Below are 18555 nucleotides of genomic sequence, written 5' to 3' on the forward strand. Positions count from 1 at the left end.
CTTTTGTGTCATTCAAAGGTTGTATGAAAAGATGTGATAGACAGTTTATTGTAGGCTAAATTGGTTGGTTTGCAGTAGTGTGGTGCAGTTTACAGTGATGCATATTGTTGGACTGTACGGAGCAAAATGTAACATTTATGATAGGTTACTTCAAGGAGAGCAGACATTGATTTAAACTAAAAGTAAAGATGATGATACAGAATTGATTCTCTCACCAAATTTGACCTTTTATACGTCTTAAAAATTAACCCATTCAACAGTCATATGGATTAACCTGCCTAAGAGATTGAATTGCTCACTAACAGGAGGTGCTGGATCCCTGCACGTTTTAAGTGCTACATCCAGATGAACAGAATGAACTTTTTGGGATTTCCATATCTGGATGATTGAGCATGCATCAACATTGTTTACTGCTACACCGTTGGAGGTCCCTAAGTTTGTTCTTAGAGTTCCTCCCATATGCCAAATCCCATGTTAATCCTTGTCTGTACCTCTGTTTCTTTCCTAATGCAGATCCAGATGATACCTCGACATTTGTAACTGGCATTGCTCTGTACAGAAACCTGGGCAGCATTCTCAATCTGCAGAGGTAGGACTTCTCAAGGCTGCTTCTGAAAGAAGGTGGATTTGGGGAGGTGGATTTCAGACAGGGAATTTGATAATGGGTTTGCATGAATGCAACAGAATGTTTTATACCAACGAACCAGGGCTACTGGGTTTCACAAAAAAAAAGACTTTCCATGTGTTAGTATAGATATGACTTTGTGATAGAGGTTGTGGTGGCACAGAAGTTGTCATGAAATCCATTCATCTCAGAATTCCTTTTTTTTTTGTTTTATCTGTCTTTTCTTATTCCTGGAGTTTTTGGTTGTATGTAATGGTTTTGTTCAGCATATTCATTTTGTAGTTATCATGAAGGCAGAAAATAATGATTATTAATAAATAATAATTATCAGTTAATGAAAAATGCTTATTTAGCCTAGGGTCAGAATGGGTCTCCATGCGCATTACTATGGGATTTTGTTTTTTCTTTAGGGAACACTTACATTTGATTTAAATGAGTCTGTCAGTGAAGTCACTTGAAGACATGCACTGGACTTTGTATCCAAATTTTTTTTGTTATACTACTAGTGTTTCTAGGGGTGTTAAGTGGGTTTGTCTGTTCACCACTTTGTTATAGACTAAAGACATATCCAAATTCATGTAAAAAAAAAAACCCCAAACATTTAAAGTTAAAAATTCTCAGCAATCTTCTGTTTGTTTTTTTCATTCTTCAACATATAGATTTAGGGTTCAGGTTAAGGTGTTAAGACCACATAGGCTTAACAGAAAAGGGTCAGGTTATTAGCAGTGATGGAGATTGGACTCTGTGTATGATAATTTTTCTCAGTTTCTACCTGTTAAGGCACAAATCAAATCCTGGAATATTCCAGCTAAAACGGGCTCTGCAGAGTTTGATTTAGTTTACGGAACTCTGGTATGGAAGAGGCAGAAAGACACTCATTGCATTAATTGCACCATAATTTTCTTTCATACTGTGATGCAAACACATAGCTATTTCAGTGAAACATCCTTGACACAAGTTACCCACGTGGCCAAATTCCCTGAAGGGAAATTTGCCAGTAAAGAATAATAGCTTCTCTGGCCACTAAACACTGCAACAGTGTGGAGGATAAATGGTTAATTTATCTCAGGTGTCATACACTGAGCGGTAAGGTAACAACAGAATCAAGTGGAATTAAACATTTGTCTGAAGTCAGTTCTGTCCTTAATAGAGTTAGTCCAATCTTCAAAAGTTATAAGATAAACTCTCCTAGTATATGTTGCTAGAACTCCCTATCAAGAATTCCTCGGGTCAGCGATGGCCAGTAAAGCTTAAGTTATCAAAAGTGTAGAAAGGTATTCTGAATTAATCCAACTGCTTTAGTATTATAGCCACGCAGTGCACACACACCATTTAACAACAATGCTCAAGATGTTTAACCATGTTCCAATGCAGTAAAACTGTGCTGCCAGGCCTTTTAGCATCAGCTGCAACAGTAAGCACTTCTAGCTAAATGAATGCAAGGAATAAATGTAGGAGTACTATTCTCGCAGTGGGTGGCCCCATGTACGTCTTGTTTTTGGGGTAAAGGCATATCTTGGGGGGAAGTTGCAGTTGCTGGTAGCATGATGATTTACATTTGTTTTAATAGAAACAGCCTGCAGTAACGTTGAGAAGGAGTAATGTATTATGATAATACGCTAAAAACACATGAATTGATAAAATAAGAGAAAAATCAAGCAGACCCTCACCATCTGAGATCTATATTTCCGCTCTTCATCACTCTTCTTTTTCTCCCAATTTTATCTTTGTCTCTACTCCTTTTCTGTTTTTGATGCCTCTCTAAAAGAAAATGAGAGAAGTTTGAAGCGAGAGACTAGGTGACACAAAAGTTTAAGATGAGTGATTGTGTTTTCAAATGGTGAGAGGGTGATTGTGTGTTGTGGATACAGTGATGATGTGAATAATCAGGAAACAGAGCACGGGCTGTTGAACATGATTGGCCAACTGGAAGCTTTCGATGTCAGTTCTACCAGTAGCTATTCACTTTTTTCTGATTGTCTGATTCCACATGATTGATAGTAGCTATGGAAAAACAGAAATAGCAATGCATACTAAGCAGGGATACAGAATTTAAAATAAAATGTCTCAAATGTTATAAGATACTGATAGACAATGTACTTCAGTTACTGGAAAAGAAGGATTACTGGATCCATTTGTTCTGAAGTAGAGCACAAAGATTCTGGCAAGTGGCTGTAAAACGACTGAAGCAGAAATGTGGTACTTATCATCCTGCTGATTAAGAAATCATGACTGGTCTGGATCTCATAAAAAATACAACTGAACACAAACTATCAGTATTTAAATGAACTCTAAGTGGCCTAGCTTTTTGTGGCAGCTACATAATATTTGCTAAACTAAGGACAATGTCAATATGTCCTTTCAAATTTCATTTGAACAACAGCCTTCAATATGACTTTGTCATCTGTGGATGCCATTATTGGCAGCATATTCCCCAAGTGGCCTTAAAGATATCAGGACTGTGAACTTAATCAGGATCAAGGACATCATTTTAGCTAGCTTAAAGTCAAGTGTCATTTGATGTTCGATGAAATCAAAGAACTGGAGTCAGTAAGACCAGTGATCTTCCAGATAGCAATTCACCCGTTTGTCTATGCTAAATTAGTTTTCTCAATTTTCAGTGTTGAAATGCACTTCTGTGTTTGTAGGGCTATGTTTCCTCCATACATCTATTTATATTTTGTTTGTCCAGACATTCCGAGGAATCTTCTGCCCTCTGTCACACCCACTTTGGGATGAATTAGATGAATTACATGCATTCATGTGTAGCATCTCCCAGTTGTATTAGCTTTAATTTCCAGGGTTTTGTTTTGTTTTATGTATATTAAATTAGTTGTCAGTTTACCACTTTTATAATGAAATATTTTTATAGAAGAATCCATTTCATATATTAGATACTTCAGACAAAACATTGGTGTGCTTTCATCTACATCTGAGTATCTTGAAATTTTGGGTGCATTTCCACTGCAGTATAGATTGTCAGTTAAAGGTGACAGTGCTGCCTTTTCTCTTCTTGTAGAAACAGCACAGTCCTCAATTCCAAGGTATTGTCAGTGACCATCAAGCCCACCCCTGCTTCCCTCACTGTTCCATTTGTGGTTGAGTTCTCTCACCTTTATAACGTGAGTAAAAAAATCAACTTTTTACAGCTATAAAGCTGCTGCAACTGATCCTCTTTCATAACCATGTGGTTTCTCTGTTCTCCATTTATGTAGGGCACCACCAACCACACCTGTATATCCTGGGATGAGAGTGACAGGTAAGGCCCATGATATTTCTGATATGACATTTGACAGCACACACAGACGTATTAATTAATATTAATCAAATAATAATTAAATATTAATTAATTCTTTGTGGCATGGATTCAGTGGCGTGTAGGACATTTCAGATGTCATGCAATTTAATTCCTGAGAGATTTGGGGCCATGTTGAAATTAGAGCATTAGGCAGTTGCTGAAGATTTTCAGCTGCACATCCATGATGCATTCCACCACAACCAAAGATGCTCTATGATCTAGTTACTGTGGAGGCTATCTGAGAACAGTGAACTCACCGTTCTGTTCAAGAAACCAGTTTGAGACGATTTAGCTTTGTAGCCCCAGTTTGCTTCGTGGCATCTGGTGTTGCTCATCTGCTTCAGGGTTTTACATGCATCAGAGATGCTCTTATGCATATCTTTGTTGTAATGAGTGGTTATTATTGCCTTCTTTCCAGCTCAAAGCAGTCTGTCCCTTCTGATTTGATCTCTGACATCAAAAAGCCATTTTTCAGCAGAAACTAACACTCATTGGATACTACCCCAGTAGATAAGCAGTTTCTGAAATAATCAGACCAGCCCTCTGGCACCAACAACCATACCATATTCAATGTCACCTGAATCGCCCTTCTTGGTTTGAACTCCCACAGATCTATAGGCCTAAATTCAGAGTCCATGCTCTGAGATACTTGTGTAAAGAAGCAGCTGAACAGGTGTACTTAACACATTGGCTGGTTATTGTATGTATACACCTATATATGTGAATATTTTTTATGGTGAAGCTTTAAGATAATCTGAAGCTAAAGAAGAAGAATATCCATCCATCCCCCCCCCCTCACCCAAGGGAGGTACTCTGGGGAAATAATGACCAAAATTAACAATTATGTCATTATTTACTAAGATCTTTGTTTTGTTTTTTTAATGTTATTCTGTGATTGCTCAGGTCTTTTCACTAACCACACGGACCCTCTGTTTCCATTTCTTTGACACATTTTACCACAGCTAACAGTGACAAGTTATCATAAATTTTACTATATTTCTGAAAATCTCTACTGAAAAAAATATACTCCAACTTTTAATCCATATCTGGGAAACGTAGGCTATGGTGAATGATTTAGAGCCCAGAATGTGAACGTTGCGCATTGTTTGCATATTATTATTATTATTAAAAAATAATTTAAAAAAAACAAACTGCATCACCCAGTTACAAGCTATGCCATGTATTAAAATCAGACCCGCATGCATAGTAATACATGGCACCTAAGTCAAGTCATTAGAGACGCCATGCTCCCTCTGAAGTCCTTTGGCTAGGCACAGTGTTTTTAATCTTGACAAAATCCGTGAGCTGCTCCCCAGTGGAAGGTGCTGAGTATGCTGGACAGCTTGGTTGCTCTTGTCTGGGACAACATTAACCCAGTGCTATCACTGCTACGACACTGATGTAGCGTGTGGAAAATTAAAAGTGTCGCTCACTGCTTTCCTCCCTCTCGCAACCCACGCACAGTTATCAACATGAACGATAGTGAGCAGCTCAGAGTCTACTGAGAGAGGAGAGAGTGTGGAGGAAAGAGAACGAATAAAAGATACATATTGAACAGTTCGGTTTTACAGCCTCTACGGGCAGATTCAAAGCAGTACTCATTTGTTCCTTGTCTTAAGTGCCCTATTTGTATAAGACTGGAAAATACAAAGAAACTATGTGAGCCGGATGCGGACAGGGAGGAGGAAAGAGTCGAACATTTTGTAGCCTTATTGCAATGCAGGTTTGGATATTTGCATTTAGATGGGTGTATAAACTTGTGTTACAGAGACAGAGAGCAGAACATTCATCGCCTCAGTCAAGGGATAAAAATAATTTTGGTTTGGTGTGTAGAAACCTGGGGCAAAATAAACACGAAAGCACACGCAGATTATTTTGCCAAGTCTTATTCCCAAACCGATTTTAAAGGAAAGTATACATGTTAATATGACGGTATTTTGCAATAATTTTCTGAACAGCTTCTTAAATTGATTATTTCCCCTGCCAAAAAAAGACATTTTCAGTTCATGGAAACAACTTTTCTTATTAAAATAATCCTGCTTCTTTCTCTAAATAATTGTATTTTTATGCACGAAAGTCAGTGCCTTCTGTGCAGAATTTCTGTTCCCAGTTTTCACACAGCCCTGAAACTAAATTTGTTTAGACCAAATTCTTATGTTATGAATGCAAGCTTTAATGTGATAAATAGTGGTACATTTTTATCTGTCTCAAAACCAGCATCTATAAGAGTTTTATTTTGACCAAACTGATCATAATCACCTCGTAGATATCGCCATATTCAGCAAGCTTAAATGACGACAGAGACAAAAGCAGGAAGGACAAAAGAATCCAATCTTGTGGTGTTTGGGTGCGGGGTTGGGGGAAGAGACGTTCTATGCGAAATTAAAATCTATCTAGGACAGGAGCTATGATTAATGACTTAATATTTGGGAGAGAAATTGGAATATGAGGAGACGTCCTTGTCATGTTGATAAGAGCATTGAAGCTGCCTGGGCCTTCACTTGCATCAGGCTTCAATCTCCTGGAATCAATAACAAGAACATCAGCAGTCTGTTTCCCTGTCTCACACATGTTGGCATTAATACTACTTTGTTTATAGTATACGTTTTCCTGATGTGCTATAAATACTAAATATTAATTGGCATCAGAATAATATTGCCGTGAATGGCAGCTCAGACACTCTGCCAGTGATACACACTGTTCACTGTATTCTCCTGTTTGTATAACTTTTCTATAAAGTGGAGTGGGGCAGGTGGACTTTCAAAAAAAAACTGAGCATCTTCTTTGTCAATTAAAATTATTTTTTTCTTTGTTCTTTGGCTTTCAAGACCCTGGAGAGCATTTAATTAAAAATGAAAAGGCATTACTTATTCTCTTATTGCAATATCGCCATGCTTATTGTTATAATGTTATTTTCTAGGGGAAGGATAAGAGTTAAAAGGTTGTTGGACCTCAGAGGGTTGAATAGGCTGGCCAACTGGAAGCGTACAAAAAAGGCATTGAGGAAGATACAAGTTTATCTGTCTGTATCTGAAAGCCCCACAGGATCTTTGCTCAGGCATTCTCTACCAATCTAACGAGCATATCCCATTTTGATCTCAGCACTTCCAAGCTACTCTACTATGCCAGACGCTTGGTTATGGCATTCCATTTATGGCCCGCCTGCTCCAAACTTGCGTCTTATCGTTATGTGTGAGATTGTCCCAGGGGCATCTTTGCACCGCATTCACCTGGGGTTCTGGTGTGGTAGATCCCAGCCTCTATGATTTTTGTGCTCAGAGCTTGTTCCTTTGATGCATGATTAGTGGCTCAGCTATATTTCAGTCCACCTTTGTCTAGTCACTAGTAGGATTTCTCAATATCAGCCACTTCTTCTGTCTGCCGGTGCTAAATACTGTGCAGGGGCCAGTCCTTCTATGATGGTTCCTCTTCTCTTTTTGGTTTCTGCTGCCTGAGATATTCATTAAGTATATTGTCTTGATGTAAGTGGCTTCCTATCTCTTCTTTTGGCCAGCTTATTATCCCAGCAAGGTATCTCATCACCGGCCTCTTCATGGTTCCCATTTGCCTATGGGATTCCCAGGTATCTGTAGCTGTCATCAATGTCTCCAGTGTTTCCTTCGGGTATTGCAATCCCCTCAGTTCTGACTACCTTCCCTGTCTTTGTTGCCATACGACTACACTTCTCCAGTCCCAGTGACATTCCCTTCTGTAGATCCTAGTGGATCAGTGAAGGTGACTGATGATTGCTCTATTCCGCAGTTGGTATCCATAGCCAGGCTTGTCAGTGATTTCACTGAGGGGCTTCAGGCCATTATAGAAAAGCAATGGGAACAGAGCATCCTTTTGGTAGATCTGCACTTGACAGTGACTTTTGCAACTGGCCAAAGTTGGCCTTTAGTGTTTTTTGCCACATCCCCATGAGTTCTTGATAAAGGCTCTTAGGGTCATGTTGATCTTTTATAATTCTAGGCATTGCATGAGTCATAGGCTCTTTTTTTTAGTCAATCCAGGCAGTGCACAGGGGACAGAGAGAGAGATTTATCTACAAGGAAACTGTCTTTCGTAGGGTTATGTGTTATTGTGTGCCACACAGTAAGCTTATTTCCTGAGCGTTTTCTGACAGTCAGAACTTCATCCCACATGTGAATGTTGTGGGTTTCAATTGGCTAGTTAGAAGTTTGCAGAGGCGTTGAGTGAGAAGTGTATTTTCACTGTCAACCAGATTTAGAGGAAACATCTTTTTCAAGATATCTTTGCAATGACCTGTGAAGGCAGCTTTCCAGCTTTTTTTTTTTTTCCTGTTGTTGTTGTCCCACCAAATCTCAAATTTTGCTTTGAGAAGTCAACAGTCATTCAGTGTCTTTTCACAGAAGTTTTGCCTGAGAGGGAAATAGGTTGAAAAAAAAACATGTGTCTAGTAGTCTATATAGTCTATAGTCTAGCTAGATTATTTGTCCAGTAGTTATTATTTCTCTGCTAACACATTCTCCATTTCTCCATAAAATATGGAAATTATTTTCTGTGCTGAAAAAAAGGAAATGTAACCAGAAACTAGACTGGTGCCTATATCTGACCAGACTGGAACTGAAAACAAAACTAAACAGCTAATAGTCTGAAGATTTTTGGAATGAAAGAGCATTTTATGTTTGAATTGTGCAATATATCCAAAAAACAAAACAAAACAAAAAAAAACAAAACAAAAAACTTTAGCTTTACCTTCAAACATTCACAGCAACACAGGAGAAAATTTTTTTTTTCTTTTTCTTTTTTAAATCAGAGGAAAGAGCTTTTAGTGTGTTGGCTAAACATTGTTTACCAGACTCTAGCCAATAAACACTAACCTTGCTTTTGACCATACAAATCAACCTTGCCGTCTCAGTTAATTTACAGAGTTGATGCTGATGTTGAGCAGCTGCCTCAATTCATCAGAGATGTTGGGCTGGAGTTTTCATCAATTACTGTAATACAAGGGAAGGTGAAGATTAGTGGATAGGGGTAGGGGGCATATTTATTTACATGTGTCTCTGAATAGAAAGAGATTGCATTACAGGGAACACACTGTTGTGTTTATAGTCAGAACATGCTAATCAAGCGTGTTCTAAGCATGCCAGCCTGTGTATGGCATGTATATGGTCTGTATAGATTATCATCATCATCATTTATTTATATAGCACTTTAAAAACACACCTGGTAGACGAAAGTGCTGTACATTACTAATATGCACATAGTAATAAAACCAGACATAGCAATAAAATAAAAAAAAAATAAAAAAAAACGTTAGTTACCCACAGAGTTAAAAGCCAGGGAATAAAAATAGGTTTTTAATAAAGACTTAAAAACTGGCACTGATGTAGCCTGTCTAATATGGAGAGGAAGGTTATTCCAAAGCATCGGCGCTGCAACAGAGAAGTTTCAGATTAGATCTTTTACTTCTTAAATTTTTATTAATTGGCCACTTAAGGCACCACAACAAGGTACAACCACAAATGTTATTGACACCAGATCCAGTTGTTATGTGAACATATCAACAAGAAGTAGCCTGAAGACACAGATGTAACCTAAACCATTTTGAAGCTCTGTGTTGTAATCTGCACTGCTATCTGATATGCAGCTCCCAAGAAATGTAAATGCACATTGTGTCAACGTGGCTGTACAGGTATAAACATTAGCAATGACACTGCCGTCTGTGCAGATCCCAGAGTTGTATTTTTTTTTGTCATATATCACAAATGTTTTTTTCCTATTATTCAGTTTTTAAAACCTTGTTATTCTTCATAATGTCACGTTATTGTTTTCTGTTTCTGACTGTTAATCCAGTCAGAAGTACCCAGTTTTGCCTATTCACTTTTAATAAATGGAAGTATTTAATTTTCAAATTTTTGCCATGGCTCCTCAGTTAAAGTATTATGCAGTATCAATAGGGGTAAGGACGCTCTGTCAGGTATTTTGAAGAATGACTCCATTGCTGCATTCATCATGGTGATGTGGAACATCCCAGCCTGGAAGTTATCAGAACATTGGAAACACCACCAGATCTACCTGAGACAGTTGGGGTGTACCCTGGTTACGCCACGCATGAAAAGGAGAGTTGATGCTGCTACATTGTTAGCCCTAATCCAATCACCAATGACCTCCTGGGAGTGAGGAAAACTCTCCTTGCTTATGTGACTGTCTAATACTCTGCTGGACAACCTACTTGAAGTGTTATTGTTACCTTTGGTACTGAAACAAATACAGCAAGGTAACAACTGTTTGTTCCTCCGTTCACAGCCAGTATGCCCCGAGTATAGCATGGAGCACAGTTGTGTGCTATAAGTGCCTGTAGTTTATACTTAGCTTTAGTTGGTTTTAGTTATTTCCAGTCCCACTGCAATTGTAGTGAGAGTTTGATTGGCATTGCAACCAAGAAGTCTAATTTTTTCCTGGTGGCTGACAATCTCTATTGTCTTGGCAATCAGGAAACAAAGAAAATAATATGGAACGGTTACAGCCTATGATAGCTTAGTCCTCAGAGGTTTAAGCTAATGTATCCACTGCTGAGAAAAATGCCCTACCTTCCTAATTTCTTATTCTGTTCCATAGTTGTCACACACACGTGTTTCAAATCATCAAACAAATTTTAATATTAGACAAATACAACCTGAGTATGTACAAAACATAATTTTCTAATTATTTGATTCATCAAGGGAAAATAGCTATTTGAAGCTATCTGATGTAGTGTGAAAAAGTAACTGCCCTTTTACCTATCAACTGGTTGTTGATGGTTCTTGTGAGCAACAAGAACTATAGTCAAGCATAGTCAACTATAGTGAACTGTCAATGAAATTGAACTCAGCTCTCCAAATAATGTAGTAAATCACAGGTAAATTTAATTAAATGTAGCAAATCAATTCCATTGTACCAAGGGAGCAATTACTTTTTCTCCCAGAGCCAATTAGGTTGGAACTTGCAGGACCTGTGATAAACTTTCCAGCAAATGACTGAAGACATTACCAGTGAGAGTGAAGAACACCATTAATTTACATATGCCTAGCTAGTAGATACAGTAGAAGGTCACCTGGCTGAACTGGAGCCAGGAATGTCTGCGAATGACCAGCTGGCACCTTCAAAGTGATCCATCCAAGTTGTACACAACTTTGGAAACCCTCATTCATCTACTGTCTTGTGTTGCTCGCACATTAGCCTCCAGAACAGCTTAATTTTGCATAGAATGGAATCTAGTATGGACTGAGATCTGGTATCTGTGACAATCACAGATTTGTCTTCCTTTAATGAGTCAACTGTACAATAAATATTCCACAAAAAAAAGAGAGAGAGAAACAAGGCTGCATTTTGGCCACATGCTAAATGCGCACAGTTAAAGAGAGATGTTTAAAATCAGAAATAAACTCTCTCGCAGACATTTGTGGCTTACAGTGTGTCTGTTATTGTATGGCAAATAGGTATGCTGAATAAATTCCAATAAAGTGAAAGGACAAATGAGAGTGAGAGTGAGAGAGAGAGAGAGAGAGTGTGTGTGTGTGTGTGTGTGTTTGTTTGTTTATGTGTTAGCTTCAGGAGGTGACTCAGTGCTGACATTAGCACATCACCTCTAACAGAAATCCAATATATTAGGAATGAGTGCAGTTTCTTTGTGCAGATGATGTGATTAAGTCTTTCTGTGAGCCGCACCATGGCCTGCGGACAGTTTTGCCCCCACTGTCTAATTGGATAATTTAGGTGCTGGTCCAGCAGCCCTGCATGGAACAGTGTCCTCTGCCAAGAACTGGCCACATGGATAGTAAGGTGAATGCCAGCATTAAGAAAATATAGTGTGTTTTTACAAGGATGATCTATGGAGGAGCAAAATTTGGTTCTGGACAGTTCAGCAAATAGCTACATTTTTAAAATGTCTACATGACAAATAATATTACTTTATTTATGCCCTAAAGTAGGTGCCTGAACACCAGACCTAATGGTGTTGCAAGTATTTAAGGGTTGCCACAATTAGGTCTAGTGTAAGGGTTATTTTAGTTCTACTGAATGCAGCTGAATGCACATGGGGGTACATGACAAACAGTGAAAATATGATGATGATGATAACATTTGGTTTGTCTCACAATTGTATGTTTGTTTTCATTATTACTGAATGAGGAAGATGTGTTTGTATATAAACACAATGGCTCGTTGTTAGGCACACTTTAATGTTAAAGTGATTACATCACACTCTTCCACTTCTTCTCTAACCTCCTCATTTGCCTGTTTCACAGTGGCATCTCTGGCCTAAAGGAGTAATAGCAACCATAGAAGCACAGTATATTCAGATTCAGTCTACATAAGCTTGTACACACAACAGAAGCCGTGGTTTTGAGAATTCTATTTCACAAGGAAAGGCAGAGCTACCACCAAGTGACAAAAGCCCAGTTTCAGTATGAGGGATAAGCAACTTATATCTATGGGAACTTTTCAGCTACGCAATCATCTGTCAGAACATGTGTCGAAAAGATGAGATCAGCATTATTTAGGACTAATTTAACTCCCAGTTATACTGTGATTAAGACAATCTTTTCCTAAGCAATGCAACAAATTAACAGGTTATCACATTAAACCACAATTTACCTAAGCACAATCAACATCCATCAGCATCTTCTCAGGAAAAAATACATTTATAATATAACTGGGTGTTAAGTCACACATTGAAAGTAGTCCTGATCACATTTTGTGGACACATGCTGTGCCAGCTATTGTGCCTTATTGTGTACACCGGATCTGACAAGGAAAGAAAACAAACACGGGGGACAGTGACAGTCAGCTGGTCATCCTGGTGAACCACCAGTGAACCTGACTCAAACACTCTCCTCCACACGGTCCCCATTTATAAAGTTCTCCGCAAACAAAAACATTACTGCTAACTAGTGGCTTTTCCCCTTTCAGAGTAGCTAGGCAACACTGAAGAACCACTTTTTGCTTGGGGGGAAAAAAAGTGAAACTGAACAATCTTTCCTCAGTTTTTAACATAAAAACTTTTTGCTGCAACACCAAAGTGATCCCCACAAACTCCTTTTTAATATCAACTTCCTTGTTTGCCATTTAGTTGCCACTAACCAACCCAGTGATGTCATATTCTGTACTCACACAAAATGGTGCTACTTGTGCTCTAATAACTGTAACTTAAAACACTTATTTTTTTTTAAATCCAGCTTTAACCTCCTAAGACCCAAACTCTTTCATGGCGTGCATTTTTTATTTCTCTTTGATATTTGGGCTGATTGGGACCTGATGAATGTAAAAACAAAGAATTACCTGATTTTTTTTTTTTTTACCTGATCTTTGTTTCTGATAAAAATGACATCCACATATGAGGACATTCACTTTAAATTTATAAATTTAAATACAAAGAAATGAACAGTTTCTAATATTTATGGTACTTTTATTTCATTGGGGAGAGAATATCAACTCAAAGTAAAACCAAAAAAACACATTACATGTAAGTTCTAAATTGATTTGTATGCTATTGAGTGAAATTAGTATTTAATCCTCAAGGAAAACATGACTTAGTTGGCAGGTTTTCAGGAGGGATTTTGGCCTTTCTTTACAGAAATGCTACATGGAATGTTAAGAGGTAAAAAAAAAAAGAAAAGAAAAATAACTTAAACAATCAATAATTATTGATATTGGTCTCAATTTATTTTCTGCCAATTGACAGCTGTAGTTTGGTGCTTGGTTTCCGTTCATCATTCTTAACATTCAGCTGCTTTTTCATCAGTTTGACTGTGTCTAAATTTCTGTGTGCACTGAAGCAGAGTAACATAAGGCTGGGCTTTGTCAGGAGCCTGGTCAAATGGAGTTTTGCTATCTAATTACCAGAGATGTCAAATTATGAAACCGTGAAGCTAGAGTGTGTCAGACTGCTTTGATTTGACCAGCAAAACATCAGCCTTTTGACACTACTAGCATGTTCAAAATGAAAAATAAGTGGGTTGAGCTTGTGTGCCTCCCTATCCAACACGAGTGAGAACGTGTTGCCCTATCCTTCCCTGTGACATCATACAGAACCAAGAGTATAACTGTTAGAAACAGTGTTTGCAGTAGAAGAAACTTTAGATGTCAACAAATCAATAATCTGATACAGTCTTAAAAAGATGGAATTAACTGGTCAACTCAGCAACACTAAAAGGCCCAGACACGAGAAAACTAAAGTGGATGATCACAGAATTCTTTCCAAGTTAAAATAACCCCTCCCACAACATTTAACCAAGTCAAGTCCACTCTCGAAGAGGTAAGTGTGTCATCAAAGTATTTAGTTAAGACACTTTCATCCTTTCAGGAATGTAAATACAGAGGTGTATATTAGACTTCACCTGAAAACATCTAAAAGAGCTCTGAAGAGCAAATCTCTTATATATTAAACCAAGATTTATTTGTAACAGAATGATAGGAGGAGAAAAATAGGGAGAGGAACAGCTCATGATCTGAAGCATACCATTATATTCTGTCAAACAAGGTGCAGGTAACATTATGCCATGGCCATTTTATGGTTGCTGTTGGATAAAAGTCCCTAACTTTTACTGCTAATGTGACTCTCAGGCTTGGTGCTTCAAATTGCGAATAGATGTTGACCCAAACCATACTGCTGAGCAACCCAAGAACCATTACAGGATTAAAAAGGATGGCAGAGCAACCCACAAACAAGCTGCTAAAAAAATAACTGATATATTTTAAGTTCACATTTAGAATAAATTTATTCCCAACACTTACACCAATGCCACTCTTTGCATATTTTTGCAGTATGATAGAATAACATATACATTTCTGTTTTTATGCTAGTGTAAAAAAATTACTCTTGGTGTGCCCACGTGTACTCTATATCAGCTATTCCACATTAAAATACTTCGTCGCTACTACTTTACTGGCCCTTTTCCACAGCAGGCACTCTGAACAGCCATGGCAGGAAATAAGCAGGTGTAACTGATATACATGTAATGGTCAGTTTTCTTTCGTTATTTTTCTTTCTGCTTTGATCCGCTGTCAACTGTGAAGAGCTGTGACTCATTAATGTTACTGGGTTATGTTATGTTACAAAAGATGCAGTGGTATTGATCACTGGGCCAGATTTCCATGATAGTGGCACTGCTTTCTGCTCATGCTTTGGTGTACTTTTTAATAACAGGCTTTCAAATTGTATTATCAAACAATAGGGCCAGAAAAAAACAAAAAACAAAACATTAACGCAGCAGGCATTCACTGTAGACAGGAATGAGCCGCAATATAACTTAATACAAACGTATTTCACGTTAGGTATTAAAATAATTCCAGTTGTTTCCAAACTTGCCACTGATCCACCGTCATAGGGCACTGATCGCTGTATTAATTAACAGCGATCTTGATCAACACGCCATGTTTCCATGTTTGCAGCGCTGCTTTCCCAGCATGCACCAGTTTCCCATCAGAAATTGCATAATTTGTTGCCTCTTTTTTATATGAGGCATGCATGGGAATTTTAACATTATGATAAAAAAAATTACATTAAATAAAGAACTCTACTGTATATACATTGTGCATAGTACATATAGCACAATATTGTAATGGCTAATATTTAGCTCACTTGAAACAACACGTCACTATTAATATTATTATTATTATTATTTTTAATAATAATAATGATAATAATAATGACAACGATAATAATAATGATAATGATCCCGAGTGGTTCAGATGTGAGTGTTGGCAGTGTGTTTCTGTAATGTGTCCGGGCTGAGAGCTGCAGCACGCCGCCTTGTAGCGCCTCATCGTCGCCTCCAGTCCGCTGTGTGCGCGTGCCTGCTGCAGCGGCAGAGATGTAAAGTGGATTAAAGAGCCGGGATAACGCGGTGGGATTTGAACCGCCGTTTTTTCTTTTTCCTTTGCTTTCTTTAATTTGCCGGGGCTCTCTTATATTCACCGCATCGCTTTTCTCTTTGTGCTTGTGTGTGTGTCTCTCTCTGTGTGTACGTGTGTGTGCGCGCGCGCGTGTTTCTCTCGTGCAGCTCCTCTCTGCTGGGATCCTGGTCTGCCAGGGGCTGCAAAACCGTGCTTGTCGACTCATTCAGAACCAAATGCTCTTGTGACAGACTGTCCACCTTCGCCATTTTAGCACGGCTAAATCCCGAAATGGTAAGTCCGACAACCTCCCATGACTTCCATAAAGGTATCGGAGACGGGATGTGTTTTTGTGGGGTTCTTTGAGAATGCATCAGCTGTTTCTTTTTCTCTCTCTCTCTCTCTAAAGGGCGTCATTGTCATTACATATCAACAGATCCTCCCTCTTTCCCCCTCCTTCCTTTTCTATGTCTCGACATGCCAAAGCCATGCTGCAAAAGGTTATTAAAGGCTTGCCAAAAAAAGGATTTTATTTAGGGGGTGTCTTTACTTATGTGGCTGTTTATCTCTTCCAAGAGGAGGAGCAGCACCGTGCTAACCTGTGGTCTCTGCTCTCAGATATTCACACACATGACACCATGAGTAGGATTTCAAATCATGTTAGAGCTGATGATCATAACTGCATGCCCCTCAAATTCCACACCCCTCCTTAATTTTCTTATTTTAGGTAAACGCCAACAATTGGTGTTCACATTAGCATATTTTCCCATAATAGCCTGTCAGTTGTGTCTCCATGGTTATCACAGGCCCAGTGGAGAAGGTGCTGCATGGCAATTCCATAATCTGTACTACAACAACAAGCAGCAGGACACATTTTACCCAGACTTGGAGGTAAAGCAGGACACAGAACACAATGCCCTTCCATTGTGGCTGCAGCTGGGCTCAGCAGTCAGCTATGTGTCTGTAGAAATCACAGCCGAATCCCAGTGACTCAAACGTGGCCCAGTTTCTGTGGGCACAGGGCTGTGTCTTTGTGGCAATTTTTCATTTAGACCGATTAGTTATTATTAGACTGGAAATTGCCTCAGAAGCAGTTTGTTCACTAGTTGCCCTGGTAACAACATGGGCACAGAGGCTTTCTTAAAGACACAGGAGGCAGCAGGCTGCCCGTCATGCTGCCTGAACGACTTAGAGAAAGAGGCTAAGCCAAGGGGAAGAGCTGGAAAAAAACAGACTGGTTATAGCGCAGCCACCACGTATAAGTTAATTCAGGTTTTGATTGAACTGGGAAGAGCTGGGATGAAAGGTGCGGTTGTGGTTGTGGTTAGTTTAGCATAGCTTATTGATATTTAAAATTGTAATAGTAAACAAAAGTCATGTTGGTAGGTACCTTGGTTTGGGACTTGGTTCATGTGTGAAAGAGATTTTGAAAAAGTAGTGGTGCCCACTGGGCATGATTGGGCATGGATACTTGCTAACTAACTAACAGACTAATAATTAAGCACTGCTTGAGTAGTTCAAAGGCGAGAATAAGCAGGAGAGTCCTAGTGACTTTACATCTTACTGGTATCTTATCTTACTGGTACTTATATGGATGAGTAATTAAAACCTATCTTTTATAGAGCTGTTATGAAAAGGGAAACCATTTCTTTTACAAGGACTGACCCTTGATGCCAGGACTTTTGATGCAAGGGTCATGTATCCAATGGAAGAAGTCCAGTTTTTGGTACTTAGACATTGATTGCATTTTTCTGATGCATCACAGCCAGTCCAGTAATGATAGAGATGCACGGTGTTGTTGACCAGGTAGAATTTTCACACTGGAACATCCATTAAATCGCAAGTTTTTGATAATGTCTTTTAAATCAGTTGAATCCTTCGTGTTCAGTAGAAATGTTTGACACTGCTATATTTTAATATAATATAATGAAATTGCTTTTCTTATTTTGTAGGTTTAATGATTCATGTTATATTGTAACTTGATCAGTACAGGGATCAAAAATGAGGACAATCTATTCGCTCCTCTCCACCTCCAGATGAGCCGTTCAGTTATCTGGACAGGATCTTGGCTGAGGGAGGAGAGGAGGAAAAAGCAGGAGGTCACACCTTGATAAGTTACAAGCTGACACACTGGGCACAGTGCGAGTATGGAGCAAACCGTCTTGCTTAGGAAGAAACAGTAGAACAACAAAAAGGCCTTAAGAGTCGATTGTTTTTTTGATATCCAAGTGTGTCTGTGGAGACATGTAAAAAATCGCTGTATAATATGTATTATCTGAATTAAACACATTGTAAAAATGAGCTTCCATTTTATTAATTTAGTCCTGGAAAAAGGCCAAATAGTTTAAAAATCAGTTAATAATTTAAAACATTTAGTTAATCAACATGCCAAATATTCACTGTCCAACTTGTCAAATTTGAGAATTTGCTACTTTGTCATTAGAAATGTGCTATCTCTGAGTCTTAGACTTTCAGAATATATATAAAAATGTGAGAAAATTTGTTAAATTTGTGAGATAGTTATGTCTTTTTAACTTTTTATAGATAAAATAATCTCTCTGTGTTTGCGTACGTAAAAATAGCACACCCTGTTTAAATGTTTTCAACGGTGTATAGGAGAGGTAATTGAAACCCTATGAAATTCATCTTTTATGCATAAATATTCAGCTGGAGATTTTTATGATTAATCTGGTAATATTTTTTCAAATAATTAACTTTTAGTTACTAAACAATTACAGCTATAATTAGAAATTGGGCCAAGAGCTCTCCTTTTAGCCAATAGACAGTTCTT

At 38.3% G+C, this 18555-nt stretch overlaps 1 protein-coding gene across 10 annotated transcripts in view; it reads left to right on the forward strand.

The window, feature by feature from the left end:
• The window catches only part of adgrb1a (adhesion G protein-coupled receptor B1a), a 218172-nt gene that overhangs the window by 144356 nt on the left and 55261 nt on the right, over positions 1–18555 (forward strand). For all 10 annotated transcript variants that reach the window (XM_040008486.1, XM_040008477.1, XM_040008479.1 and 7 more), the window contains 4 exons: positions 514–589; positions 3645–3747; positions 3841–3884; positions 15932–16058. In XM_040008486.1, the coding sequence (XP_039864420.1) occupies positions 514–589; positions 3645–3747; positions 3841–3884; positions 15932–16058 (350 nt within the window). The remainder of the gene's footprint in view (positions 1–513; positions 590–3644; positions 3748–3840; positions 3885–15931; positions 16059–18555) is intronic.

The sequence above is a fragment of the Simochromis diagramma genome, unplaced genomic scaffold (genome assembly GCF_900408965.1).
Source record: "Simochromis diagramma unplaced genomic scaffold, fSimDia1.1 OVJJ01000313.1, whole genome shotgun sequence".
Classification (NCBI taxonomy): Eukaryota; Metazoa; Chordata; class Actinopteri; order Cichliformes; family Cichlidae; genus Simochromis; species Simochromis diagramma.